Raw genomic sequence first — 14,780 nt, 5'->3', positions numbered from 1 at the left:
CAATATATATTTGTGGATACAAAAAGAGAATTAAGTGTCTGTTCCCCATTTTCAACAGAGCCACAATATACAATTCATGAGGGAATATGTATTAAATTTTACAAATGCAACCTTTCTTGGTTATAGAATTTTGTTCTCATAAGAAATTAAACGTACTCATGCCAAAGGCTGTTTCAGATATTGTCTCCCACTCCACACTCACAGCTAAGTCCATGCCATTAGTACGTGACACGTTCAAATACACAGTCCTGTTGGCTTCCTCGATGTCCACAGAGGTGGCTCTAAAGAAAACACACGGATTATGGAAAACAGACAAAGAGCACAAATTCTACATATTAAAATATGTATCACATTGTTATAATATACTAAATACACTTTTAAATTCACACTAGCCAAGGTAAGGTCCATCCACAAATTTTATACAGCAGGAAGACTAGACTCTAGAGCTCAAAAATATTCATCTGTGAAGATTTTTTTAAAAGCACAAATGTAACACTGACACTAGCATCTAACAAAATACTCATAGTAACTTCATGCTGCATATTCTGAAAAATAAATAAAACCTTGTCATTTCTCACATAAACCAAAAACGTGTTACAGAGAAAAAAAAATAAGTGAGGAATTCTTAGTGTATTCGTGAAACTAGGTCTATTGAAATATTTTTAAGATATAAAAAAAAAAAGGAAACATATTCAGCCTCCAGAGGGAATTCTAAACTGTAATCATGTTAATATATGTTTGAAGAGTCATTCATCTAGTCTGAGTAGATAAATACACTTTATATTATTTCTCATTTTTTTATTATTATTGAAAACAAACAAAAAAACAGTGCAAGCCATTACCTGAAAGTGTAAACTTTGGGAACATAAGCATTCTAACAACACCATTATGCAGGACATAAGGTTTCAGATGCCCCCTGTTAGAAGAGGGCTTATGGTGCCTCCGAATCTATCCACTGGAACTCATTTTAAAAGTCCCCTTTGAGAGTTCAGAGATAAATTTCCTTCTGCATTTTCTTTATGTCAAAAAAAACTTCCTGCTCTGGCAGGTTTGGCTCAGCAGTTAGAGCGCCAACCCACGGACCAGAGAGTCCCAGGTTTGGTTCCTGCTAAGGGCTTGTACCTCAGTTGCAGTTTGTCTCCGGCCTCAGTTGGGGTCATGTGGGTGGCAACCACTCGATGTGTCTCTCTCACGTCGATGTTTCTCTCTCTTCCTCCCTCTTTCCCTCCCGCTCTATCTGAATATAAATGCAAAAACGTCCTCAGGTGAGGATAAAAAAACAGACAAAATATTTCCTGCCCAGCTGGTGTGGCTCAATGGGTTGATCATCCTCCCATGGACTGAGAGGTCCTGGTTCGATTCCCAGTCAGGGCACATGCCTGGGTTATGGGCTTGATCCCCAGTAAGGGGCATGCAGGAGGCAGCCGATTGATGTTTCTTTCTCACATCCATGTTTCTATCTCTCTCTCCCTTCCTCTCTCTAAAAAAAAAGCAATAAAAACAAAAAATGTCCTACTTAGCTTCAGAAGTGACTATTGTGATATGAATAAACTATACCTATTTGCAACTGCAGAGATACTGAATAGCCCCAGAGGGGCTTGGTTTTGTAAAACTGTTATCCGGGTTTGAACAAGTGTCCCTAGTCTAGCACCTCCAGTCGGATTGAACAAGGTACAAACAAAATGCTCGTCCATCTCTGGTTCCGTGTCTAATATGGCAGATATGTGGAGGGCCTGAAAACAAAACCAAAAGATAAAGTTACTAAAATATAGTATTGTATAATATACAACAAATGGAAAAATCTGCTAAACATTTTTGACAAAAAAATAATAAGTTTTGGAAAACATCACCTTTTCTTAAATTCTAATACCGATCCCCATGATATGATAAAGCCCTTTCCAGTTACTACCTTCAGGATTTTCAACACTGTAATATATCGCCCTTAAGTGTCTAAAAATAAATATTTATGGCTTTTAAAAATAACATTAAGATTAAAATTAAATTTATGTCTTCATTTTTGCTAAATCTTTATCCTGCTCTAGCTACACAACTATATTATTTCATTCTAGTCTGGGTATTCGTTGTTAAAAAATTATAACCACTGTAGGCCCAAATTTTTTTCAAAAAAGCTCATCAACAGGAGAATGGATAAACAAATAGTGACGTATTACATTAAATGCTGCTCAGCAATAAAAATAAACTCTGATGTGTACAACCACACAGATCTCAAAAATTGCACTGGACAAAAGAAGCAAGACACAGAAGAGCACATACTCTATGATTCTATTTACATGAAGCTCAAGAACCAGTAGGAGGAATATTTTGGTCGTTGTTGTTAATCCTCACCCAAGGATATTTCTTCCATTGATTTTTAGAGAGAGTGGAAGGGAGGTGTAGGTGGAGAGAGAAACATCGATGTGAGAGAGACACATGGATCGGTTGCCTCCCAAACAGCCCCGACCAGGGCCAGGGATCAAACCTGCAACTCAGGTACATGCCCTTGACCAGGAATCAAACCCACAACCCTTTGGTGTGTGACTCAACACTCTAACCACTGACCAAACTGGCCAGGGTGTAAGCTTGGTATTTAAAGATAGACTTTGGAATGTAGTTTCCTCTGGAGAGAGCAAGAAACTTTTGGGTGATGGTAATGTTCAATATCTTTTTTTTTTTTTTTTATCCTCACCCGAGGACATTTTTCCACTTTTTGTTCAGGTAGAGTGGGAGGGAGAGAGAGGAACAGAGAGAGAGAGAGAAACATCGACGTGAAAGGACAGGGCCGGGGACAAACTGCAACCGAGGCACGCGCCCTTAGCGGGAACCGAACCCGGGTCTCTCAGGACCGCAGGCCGACGCTCTAACCGCTGAGCCAAACTGGCCAGGGCTCAATATCTTAATTTGAGTGGTGGTTACATGGGTATACATATTTTTAAAGTCAATGAGCCATACACTTAAGATTGGTGTATGTTATTGTTTATTTCTCAAAATCAAAAAGCCGTTATGTGTGTGAAAGAAAAAATTATTTATTCCAATTTCTCTAACATTTAATTTGCCGAATGAACAGAAAGGTCTTTAAATACACTGTGAAAACAGTCTTTTAACAAAACACCCCACGGTTGCAGTTTGTCCCCGGCCCTGGTTGGTCGTGCGGGTGGCAGCCACTCGATGTGTCCCTTTCACATCGATGTTTCCCTCTCTCTCTCTTCCTCTCTCTCCCTCCCACACTGTCTGTGCAAAAAATGGAAAAATGTCCTCAGGTGAGGATAAAAAAACAAACAAACAAACAAACAAACAAAAACACCCCAGCAAAATAATTAAAAATATTTTTAAAATTTAAATTTAACTTAAAATATTTTTTAAAAGCATGTTGAATGTAAAGCAATTGAAAATTAATAAAATGCTTCAAATTTTAATTTTTAATATCTATACCAAGATTTAAGTGTCCTTGAAAAAGCTCAAAAGGTTATAAATTTCCGAGAACGTGAAAAAATTAAACATGCAAATGAATATGCATTTTAAAATGTATTCATCAAGTTTACACAAACTGAACATAAATAAAATTATTTAACTACTAGAGGGACTGTTTTAGATGAAATAGTTTTAAATATAGTACTTTAGAATTATTATATTTTATTCTAGCGTTGGCTTAAAAATATGTTAAATTTATGTAATTATCTGTTTTGAACTTTAACTGTTTTAAAAGTTCAAGAAAGTTTAACTGTTAGTAACAGAAACAAAATTATTATTATTATTAATATATAAGAAAAAGAGTTTCTGAAGAGAAACTTCTGCTAATATAGATCACATTTATATTTAAGCCAAATCCAGCATTTTTTCCTCCAATAAGCTATTCTCATTACATAGGGCCCTAAAGCAGTCTGAAGTGAGCACTTATATTTTGCTTAATCAAAACATGGCAAGAAGGAAAGATTGTTGTTGAGGCTTCATGACTGCAAAGAATGGCTTAGAATTTCTTTTAGTTTATGGTTTACAGACATATAAACTAAAGCAATCCACTTGAAAATGCTTAAATCTGAAAAGAGCAATACATAGATTTTCTTTATTATTTGCACATTCCACTACCTAGTTAACAGAGCACATGTTTTCCAGTGCGCTCTCTATAAAGTGCATCGCATCATGGCACCTGCACTCAGTCATGGAATTATGCCTTTAATACCTACGCTGGAAATTCTTTCTTTGTAGGACCTAGGGTGCTCTTCTAAGAGAATATTGCTTTGCAAATTGAAAAGATAATTATCCACTGTCAGGAAAGGTTCATACTGTACCTTGAATCGAACACCTTCTTCTAACACAACATAGCCTTTGGAAGGAGTCAGATCTCTGGACTCCATAGAAGAATTCACTTCAGTCACAATGAACTGAACCGTCACAGTTCCAAACAGTCCTCGCGCAGGTTCCCGAACAATGTACAATACTGCAACACTCTCTTGTACGTAGAGAGCTATTGGTTCTCTAAGGAAGAAGTGCTCACTGTTGTTGAATGATAGAACTCCAGGGCCATCATCATTAGCAAGGACAGTAATTAAGGCTGTAAAAATAAAAATGTTGAAATAATAAATAAAAATATAATGGCTTATAAATACTGGCAAGTGTGTGGATGCTGCATTGTAAACGAGGCCAACTGTTCTCTAGATCACCTGAAAAGCAAGGGAATTTATCCCCTGTTATGTGAGCAAATCCCTTTGTCAAAAAACAAAGGGATTTTTAAAAGCATTTAGTAAAATGTATATTCACTTATGATATAAAAATACTCAGTAACCTTGGAATAGAAGGTAGCTTCTTTAACCTGATGAAGTGATATCTCTCAGAAGCCAATAGCAAAAAAACAAAAAAACAAACAAACAAACAAAATAAACAGCTTAAATTTGAAAGATTAGAAGCATTGCTACTAAAAACAGAAAGAATAATGCCTGTCATCACTGTCCTGCAGCAATCAGCCAAGTGCCAGGGGCCACAGCATGGGAAAGAGGAGTCAAACTGCCCCTGTTTTCTAGACAACATGACTGTCCCTTTAGAAAATGCAAGAGAAAAAAATTATTAGAACAATTATGGGATCAAGGTATAAGGGAAATAACCTTAAAAAAAACAAGAGTTTTCACTTTTTACTACCACTAATAATTATATTAGTAATAACAACTGAAACATCAACTAATATTACTGAGAACTTAAGAAATTGCTTAATATATATGAACTCATTTAATTCTCACAACACCCTATGAGGTTGATCCTATTATTATTCTCATTTCACAGAACCGAGGACTGAAGCACAGACAGGTGGGTAACTTATAGAAGCCAACAGCTAGGAAGTGGCAGGAATGGTGCCCAAAGTTAGGAATTCTGCTTCAGAGCATGTCTTTTAAAAGATTGTTTTAATATCTCTCTACACCAGCTATCACTATGCTTAAAATGTAAGAGAAAGGGGAGTTCATCCATAACAACAATGCCTAGGAATCAAAGTGAAATATGTAAGACCTATGAAAAAAGTATAAAATGTTAATGCATGTCTGTGGCAGATGCTGTCCATGGCTCACCCACACCCCATTTGGCCCACTCGTCAGCAGTTCCTTTTGCACACTGGTCCTCCCTCCCTCTAAGTGAGGACAGCATCAGCTCATGCAGGAATCAGGCCAGAACTGCTGGAGACTTCACACGCAAAAGTAATCCTCCAACACTCAGGGGCAGAAATTGGTGAATGAATATCTCAGCTTCCTTCCTTCTCAGTAGCACAGCCCTGAGCTTTGTTCAGCTCAGTGTCTAACATGGACCCCAGCAGGAGCAAGTCCCAGTGGCCCATTGCTATACGCTTCATTAGCACATCTAGCAGCTTTCCTTTCTCTCTCACTTATTTCTCACTATGCCTCCAGAGATCACCTTCCAAATACATTTACTTGCATCCAAATCCTTGTCTGAGGGTTTGCTTTTGAGAAAACACAACCAGTCTCAAACCTACTACTGAACAAAGAAATAAGAAAAGATGAATAAAACAACATATTTTGCATTTATTAGAATTAGTACAAAAAAAATCCTGGTGAGGATGTGGAGAATCAACAATTTTACATGCACACTTTGAATGTAGGTAATATGAAGGCAACTGGTGATCTTTCCACTCATGACCCACTGTACTCAACAGATAATCTTAATTGCCAACATATACATAGATTTATATTTAAAAGTATTTATTGAAACTTTTTAAAAGTTTGGAAATACTCTAAAGATCTATCAATGAGGCATGGTTAAAGAAATTAAACAGCCCTGGCCGGTTTGGCTCAGCGGTTAGAGCGTCAGCCTGCGGTCCGGAGAGACCCGGGTTCGGTTCCCGCTAAGGGCACGTGCTTCGGTTGCAGTTTGTCCCCGGCCCTGGTTGGTCGTGCGGGTGGCAGCCACTCGATGTGTCCCTTCACGTCGATGTTTCTCTCTCTCTCCCTCCCACTCTATCTGTACAAAAATATGGAAAAATATCCTCAGGTGAGGATAAAAAAAAAAGAAATTAAACACTATCAAGTCACTTATTGCTCTGAGGAATTTTCTAACACTTAAAAATAGAAAATTACAAGCATAAGGTAAGTTTGACAGAGCCCAATAGCACATTCCTTCCTACCACTCATGATGGCGGGCATGTAACCTATGTAGTTTCAATCAGAATTATATCAGGACTGTTCAGGATACTTTACTATGAATATTCTGTTTCCTATTACATGGAATGTAGAAGAATGATGCTGATGACCATCTTGTGACAAGTAACATTAGCCTTGGGATAAAGCCAATACTCAAAAGTAATGAGAAGAGAGAAAACAACAAAGTTTTTGGACAGTTTTAATTGGGCTTTCTATTGTTTATACATAGAGGATGCTTAACCAACACATGGTGTCTGTTCTTACAACCCTTCACTTACAACCCGCCATGCTCTACAACAAAATAATTTAATCTCAAACTCATACTCTTTGAATTTGAAACAATTACTACCGCCTCAAGAAAAAAGGTTCTGAAGACTTAGAAATATCAATTTATTTTCACAGGGCAATACAAGTAAAAACCGTAAGAGCTGGCTCCATATTAGGGAAAGAGCATGAGGGAGAAGGGGCTGTGGAGAAGAAACTGTGGATTACCTATGGTATTTTCCCCCAGCTCTAGTCCAGGAGAAGGATTTGTTAAAATCAGCTGAAATTTTTCATCTCCTTCTGGAATATCATCATCAAGAATCATGATGTCAACATTTTTATAACTTTCTTTATCAGCAAAATGAAGAATCTGGTCAAGAAAATAAAAGTAGACAGTATTATATTTTTACAGAATGAAAAGAAATACAATATAGTTGTGAGAGTGAACTAAACTATTTGACAGATTTTTTTCCTTATTTTTTTGCATGATTTTTAACATTTTAAATGGACAATTCTAAGTTCAGAAAGTGAAATTTTTACAATAAGAAAAAGAAATAAACATGTGGTTAAATTATAAAAGCATAAAGAGACCAAGTAAAATGTATTTTAAAGCACTAAAGTTGTTTCAAAGTAAATTAAGACAGGAAAATAAAACCTAAATTTTCAGGAAGCATAAGAAACACTCTGAGGTCATCTAATGATATAAATTATTTAACATAATAACTCTCCAGCATTAAATCTTGCAATAAAATAATGCATTAATAAAATACAGATCAATCATTAGAATAGTACTGAAAATTCAACTTATATATTATAATAAAGTAGTGAAGAGAGCTATTCCACTATGTGGAAGTCTTCTGCCCTAATTTACTGTGGAATATATCACAGTTTATCATTTTAAGACTAATCTATTTATACAGGACCTAGGTCATTATAATGCTTAAGGAACTCACCATTGGGGTAAAGCTGTAATCCAGACCCAGCTGTGCTTCTAGATTCTGGGCATACACAAACAAGGAAACTCGGCCAAGTGCCCCTTTGCTTCTCTGCGCTACCAATGTTAAACGTCCTTGGGTTTCATTAATTTCAAACCTATAATAAAAATACATGCATTTTTCCGTATGACCTTTTAGTCAATAAATAGCAAAGAATCTGGAACTCGGGAAAAGAGCTCCCACGTGGCCTCGGGCTTACCTGCTATACTGCCATTCTATTATGCCTCGAGCACCATCGTTGGCATCAATAATAATTTGTGCAGTCAAGCCCTCTGAATCTGAAAAACATACACATAGAAATGTACTTTAACATAAATATAAATGGTTTTAAAAGAACTATTTGATACAGAATTTGTAAATAGTCTCTGCAAGTATATTAAGTCCTAATTGAGAGTATTGGCAACACTGTTAAAAAGATGTTTAAGAAAGACATAAATGCTTATAACATCTGAATGGGAAAGCTACTAACAAAAGCCACCGACTTACTGAAATTTAATCAACTAAGAAGAGTAGGAAACAAGCAACTAAGGCTACAGTTTTATTTCTATTATTTTAATCCACTTCAAGAAGAAAGGAAAATAGGGACAGTTGGAAGGAGCAGAAAGAACAGAGAAAGGAATAGGGGGAGAGACAAGGGGTGCTGCAGAGAAAAACATGGGTGTGAAAAAGAGACACAGACAGAGGTGGATGCAAACAGAAGTCGAGACACTTGGGAAAGATGGGGAAAAGGTTAGAAATAGAGAGAGACTAACATTGAACTAAATGTCTCTTATCCCTTTTCATTTTGAATTCTGTCCACCCAGTTAGTATGTTACTGATATCCATTATTTAGTTTTGAAATAGTAACTAACCCTGTTACCATCTGGTTTTAGTGTTTTTTATATTTTTGTCCTTTACCTTTTAAATTTCTGAGGCACTACCTTAATCTGGGGAATTTATGACAGCTGATTTGGGGTATTCCCCAAGCCCCTGCTCTTGGCCATGCTTCTTCTCCTTTAACCCAGACCCATTCCCTTTCTGCCCAGGGCACCTTCTAACTATAGAATGGGAGACAGGCTACTCAGTGCTACTCAATGCCACCCCCTACTGGGCTGTCACACCTACAAGTTTCAGACAAAATCTCCCAATATTAAATGTTCAAACCACAAACAGGAGTTTGTGTTTTACAAATAAATGATCTACATAAATTTGTACTGAGGTCCAAGTTTTACCTTTCAGTCTGTAATGAATTAACTGAGTCTTTTCTAAAGCATGAAAAGAAAGAGATACAAGGTCAAAAAAGAAACAAGAATACAACAAATACACAAATAAATGCTCTGTTTAACCTAGTAGGAAATAAAATCATCTGATAATTTAGAGATCTAATGAAAACAGTAAATTAAAATTTTTTAAAAAATTCCTTCCTAAGAACTAATTCTATTTTGAAAATGACAAATATGGTTATGAAATAGTTATAAGATGTAAAAAGCATCACACAATAATTCTTAAATGCGTTTATACTGTCCAATGGTCAAAACTGCAATAGTCTTTAAATTAAAATAAATCTAAAAGCATAACTATTTTCATACATAGCTGATATTAAGAAACATCACAATAAACACTTCTGATTAAAAAATAACGTTACTTTGTTTGCAACGAGTAAATAGAAACAAACAAAAACTCACCATACCTAGTCTAGGAGGAAATGAAGTTAAAGGAGCCATGATAAGTTCAACATAAGTTAAGTTCACGAGGAAATATTCTTCTAATTCTGGTATATCGTCCTGCAAAAATCACATTCATTAAATTCCCTATAACTATGCTCTCAAAGTAATCACCTCTTACAAACTGTTTTTTTAACTGGTCTTACAAATATATATGCTTAAATGTTACACAGAAAATAGAAAAATGCTAACAGAGTAGAAAATATTAGCATGTCAAAAAGACATGTCTAGGCAATGATTTCTGTTAATTTGACACCAAAAGCAAAAACAAACAAAAGCAAAAATAAACAGGTAGGACTACATCTAACCTAAAGCTTCTGCCCAGCAAAGGAAACCATCAACAAAATGAAAAGGCAACCTGTGGAACAGGAAAAAGTATTTACAAATCATATATTTGATAATGAGTTCAAATCCCAAATATATAAAGAATTCACATGCTCAACAGCAAAAAATCAAACAGTCTGATCAAAAATGTGCAAAGGAATTGAATAGACATTTTCCAAGGAAGATACACAATGGCCAACAGGTACAGGAAATGGTGCTCAACATCACTAATCATCATGGAAATGCAAATGAAAACCACAATGAGATATCACCTTACATCTGTTAGAATGGCTGTTATCAAAAAGACAAGAGTTAAGTGTTGACAAGGATATGGAAAAAGGGAACCCTTGTGTGCTGTTGGTGGGAATATAAATCGGTGCAGCCACTATGCAAAACAATTAAAAACAGAACAAACATAAAATCCAGCAATTGCACACCTGGATACATATAGAAAGGAAATGAAAACAGAATATCAAAGGATCTATGCACCCCCATGTTAACTGCAGCATTATTCACAATAGCCAAGATATTAAAACAATCTAAGTGTCAGTCAAGGAATAAATGGATGAAGATGGGCTATAGACACACACACACACACACACACACACACACACACACACACACACGGGAATATTATTCAGCCAAGAGAAAGAAGTAAATCCTGCCACTTGTAACAACATGGATAGACTTTAAGGGCATTATGCTAAGTGAAATAAACCAGACAGTGGAAGACAAATATTGCATGGTATCACTTAAATGTGGAATCTAAAAATAAAGTCAAATTCAGAAACAGAGTAGAAAACTGGTTGCCAAGGGGTTGGTTAGGATATGGAATGACTGGTAAAAGAGTACAAGCCGAGCTATAAGATGAATGATGTCTGACGATCTAATATAAAACATAGTGACTGTAGTTGACAACACCGCATTGAAATGTGCTAGGAGAGTAAAATGTAAATGCTCTCACACACAGGAAAAGATAAATACATCATATGATGGATATGTTATCCAGATGGGGGGACTACTTTCACAGTTTATATATATATATATCTCAAATCACTACAACATACACTTTAAATACCTTACCATTTTATGTATTTTTAGATTCGATATAGGTGATACCATGTACTGTTTGTCAATTATACTTCCATAAAGCTGTAATTTCCATAAAGGTGTAATATATATATATATTTTTTTTTTTTATCCTCATCTGAGGACATTTTTCCATTTTTTGTTCAGATAGAGTGGGAGAGAGAGATTAGAAGAGAGAAAAACATCGACGTGAAAAGGACACATTGAGTGGCTGCCACCCGCACAACCCAACCAGGGCCGTGGACAAACTGCAACCAGGGTGCGTGCCCTTAGCGGGAACCGAAGCATCACAGCCTCAATTCCAGTCAAAGGCACATTCCTGAGCTGCAGGTTCAATCCCCAGCCCCAGTTGGGGTCGTGCAGGAGGCAACCAATTGATGTGTCTCTCTCACATCAACATTTGTTTCTCCCCTCCCCCCTCCACTCTATCTAAAAATCAATGGAAAAGTATCTTCAGGTGAGGAATAACAAAAAATATAAAGCTATTAAACTTACACCTGACTATATAATCAATTAGTAGGTTGAACCTCATGATATGGCCAATATATCATTTTTTATCTAGACTAATGTAATATGTAAATAAATTATATAAATATACAAATGTAATCTATTTTAAATATAACAGGAGCAAAAGATTTTAAATTACCTTAATATCTAATGCTTATAATGAAGACTAGAATATTATGAAACACGGGCTTTGCGGTCAGAGACTTATTATCAACATCTTAAAGTTTAAATTAAATTGCTTAAACTTTAAGACCTCAATTCTGCCATCTTTATAATGGAAAGATAATAGCTACTTTGGGGATTGTAATAATGACTTAAAATAATGTGTATGGAGTACCTGGCTTATAGAGAGTGTTCTTAAAAATGATGGCTGTTTGTGATGGTTAACTTTAATACATTATCACTATTAATCACTAGTCACATAATAACAATGAAAATAAAGCAAGTGCTCAAAACATGAGGACTAGCAAAACCCATGTCAGCAGTGACCAAATAGCCAACAATATTTACACAGAAACCTAATGTGTACACATGTATATATAATATCAGTATACACATACCAACATACGTTTCTCTCTTCATTTTAATGGAGATACGTTTCCATGTGAAAAAATAAGAAAATGAAGATCAGTGTGTCTAAACTATCACATGTAATACAGAGACAGATGTGACTTACAGAATCAGTGATGTAAAAGGAACTGTCCCCCACCTACCCCAATACTGTTCTACCCCCATGCAACAACTCACCTCTCATCATTGCCCTCCCAACCCCGCAACCCAACCACCTGGTTTATTTCTGTATATACAGGCCTTCAATCTCTTTGTCAATCCTCACCCGAGGATATATTTTTCCATTAATTTTTAGATAGAGTGAAATGGAGGGAGCAGGAGAAAGAAAAAGAGAGAAAAACATCAATCGGTTTCCCCCAGCACAATGCTGACCAGGGGTGGGGATCAAACCAGCAACCCTTGGCTCGGGATTGAACCCAGGACCCTTGGGTCGGAGGGCTAACACTCTAGTCGGTGAGCCCAATAAACTAAGGCAGGCCTTCAATCTCTTAATCTTGTGCTACTCGGGGGACAGAAAGGGCTTCATAAACACAGGGAGAAAAAACAAAGGAACTGGAAACCTAGTGTTCATAAAACCAGACTCTTTAAAGAAAAACAGGGTTGTTCTATGTTTTCTTTAAAAACTGACATATCTGAGAAATAATCTATTGATTTATATTCAGTTACATTAATAAATTATATATTTGAAGTAAGACTTACCTTAAACTTTGATCAAATCTTGTGTTATATGTCACATACTGACATAACATTTGCTTTTATCTTATGGCTTTAGAGTTCTCATATTATTAGACCAGGTCACAGTGCCATGGTAATCAACAAAATAAGAGTTCGTTACTGACTTCAGATGGTAGGTAGTTTACACTACTTATAATTTTGTGGAAGTAAAAAGTCTCTGAGAAATTAAAATCTTTTAAAAAGAGAACTCCCAAAATGCATAGAAATTGGAAAATATTTCTCTAAGGCAACATCTATTCTCTTCCTCTTCCTCTTCCCCAGCCTCAAACACATAGTATCTCCCACGCTCTCCATATGTCCTAGTTTCACAAACCTCTTGTAAATGTTATTTAGGTAGCTGAAACACCAAGTCCCAAACAGCACAAGATTTGGCAATATGAAAAATCACTTAAAACACAGTTTCAGTCACCAATGACTACTTTCAGTTTGACTGTACTCACATTCTACGCCATCAACCGCTCATGAGTCTCTCACTACCTCTCATGTAAACCAGTCCTAACAACTAAGAGGCTGACCTTCATGAACCTGCTACTCCAATGAAACCTCCGGAGTAATCAAATGCTCCTTTAGAATCTCTGAGGCCAATGCCATCCTAAAGGGGCCTGCCCCAAGGAAATTCTGTTTATCACAGGATGTTTCTATAATAAAATACACAACAGCAGACCAGCCTATATAGACAACAGAAACTCCCATGTGGTTTTGAAAAAAAAATTAGAAAAAGAGCTAAGCTGCTTTAAAGGCACCAGAATATTCCATCAATTTCTATTTTCTACATGGTTATTCAGGTTTAATACGGTAATAGCAAAAGAAGAGTTTTACCTCAAGTATAGTTATGTTGATGGCCGCTGCTGTTACCCCTTCTTCTAAAATCAGAAAGCCAACTACCGAGACAAAGTCAGCATCTGGCTCAGCTAAGTTTCCTTCTGTTTGGTTCTTTAGACTCAACATTCCGGGAACTGTGGTATATGTGACATTAATGGCTCCTAATTGAAATGGATGGGAAAATGTTTTAGAATTAAACTTTTCAAATAGTATCTCATTGAGAACTCTTTGGCTTTCCTAAAAGCACCTGCAGTAGCTTATATTATTAGCCCCAACTCCTCATGCCTCCCCATATCCTTGACCTCTCCCATGTAATGACTCAGTGATGTCCCACTGTGGGCAGGCACACTGCCCTCTCTAGACTTTGAGTCTAGCTGTGTAACTTGTTTTGGTTGATAGTCCAAAGTAAAAGTGAGGACATGCTAGTTCTGAGCCTACACCTTGGGGGGCCTGGCATGCTTTTACTTACTCTTGTACTGTTTCTGATCCCGCAGAAGAATGAGAGACATATGGAGTGGAGCCACCTCAAGCTCCTCCTATGTTAGTGTACCCTCAGCCACCATCATTATTATATGATGCTGAGATTGTATGACTATTTGCTGCTTAGCATTTTTGTGACAATATAAAATTACTTTAATCTTTCAAAAATAAAGAAGTTATAAAGTCCTGTCCTGAATTAATAAATATTAATGCTTTTCCTGTCCCTGATTTATTTCAGCAATGGCTTTCACCCACTCAAGTAAGATACTGAAAAATTACCTTCCTGGAAACCCCATTCATTCTAGAGCAACACAAACCTAGAGATCCAAATTCTCTGTTGATGAATAGCTGAATTGTTATGTTAGCCTCTTGCAGCAAAACAAATCTTGATGAAAGAGCAAAATTTAGAACTCCATGAGGTTCATCACTGGCTTCCACCGTCAGGACAGCTGCATACCCTTGAGCATCAAGCAGAGCGACTCCTGCTGGTGGAACTCCTGAAAATGTTCGGGAGCACAAGAACTCTGACAGTGATTTGGCATTACCTTCTAAATGTCTAAAATATAATCCTACTCTCTGAAACACATTAAAGGAGACAACAAGTGTTCTATTTTGTTCATTTCCTCAATAGAAATATTCAGGCTGAATAACAGAAC

At 36.5% G+C, this 14,780-nt stretch overlaps 1 protein-coding gene across 1 annotated transcript in view; it reads right to left on the bottom strand.

Moving 5' to 3' along the window:
* The window catches only part of ADGRV1 (adhesion G protein-coupled receptor V1), a 526,552-nt gene that overhangs the window by 390,808 nt on the left and 120,964 nt on the right, over nt 1-14,780 (bottom strand). The window contains exons 37-46 of the mRNA XM_036279419.1: nt 14,442-14,621; nt 13,642-13,805; nt 9,564-9,657; nt 9,106-9,138; nt 8,094-8,172; nt 7,853-7,991; nt 7,128-7,269; nt 4,287-4,549; nt 1,558-1,733; nt 157-281 (exon numbers count right to left, since the gene is read on the bottom strand). Coding sequence (XP_036135312.1) covers nt 157-281; nt 1,558-1,733; nt 4,287-4,549; nt 7,128-7,269; nt 7,853-7,991; nt 8,094-8,172; nt 9,106-9,138; nt 9,564-9,657; nt 13,642-13,805; nt 14,442-14,621 — 1,395 coding nt within the window. The remainder of the gene's footprint in view (nt 1-156; nt 282-1,557; nt 1,734-4,286; nt 4,550-7,127; nt 7,270-7,852; nt 7,992-8,093; nt 8,173-9,105; nt 9,139-9,563; nt 9,658-13,641; nt 13,806-14,441; nt 14,622-14,780) is intronic.

The sequence above is a fragment of the Molossus molossus genome, unplaced genomic scaffold (genome assembly GCF_014108415.1).
Source record: "Molossus molossus isolate mMolMol1 unplaced genomic scaffold, mMolMol1.p scaffold_m16_p_3, whole genome shotgun sequence".
Classification (NCBI taxonomy): domain Eukaryota; kingdom Metazoa; phylum Chordata; class Mammalia; order Chiroptera; family Molossidae; genus Molossus; species Molossus molossus.
Note: the sequence above shows the minus strand (reverse complement) of the source record. Positions and strands in the feature narration are given on the sequence as shown.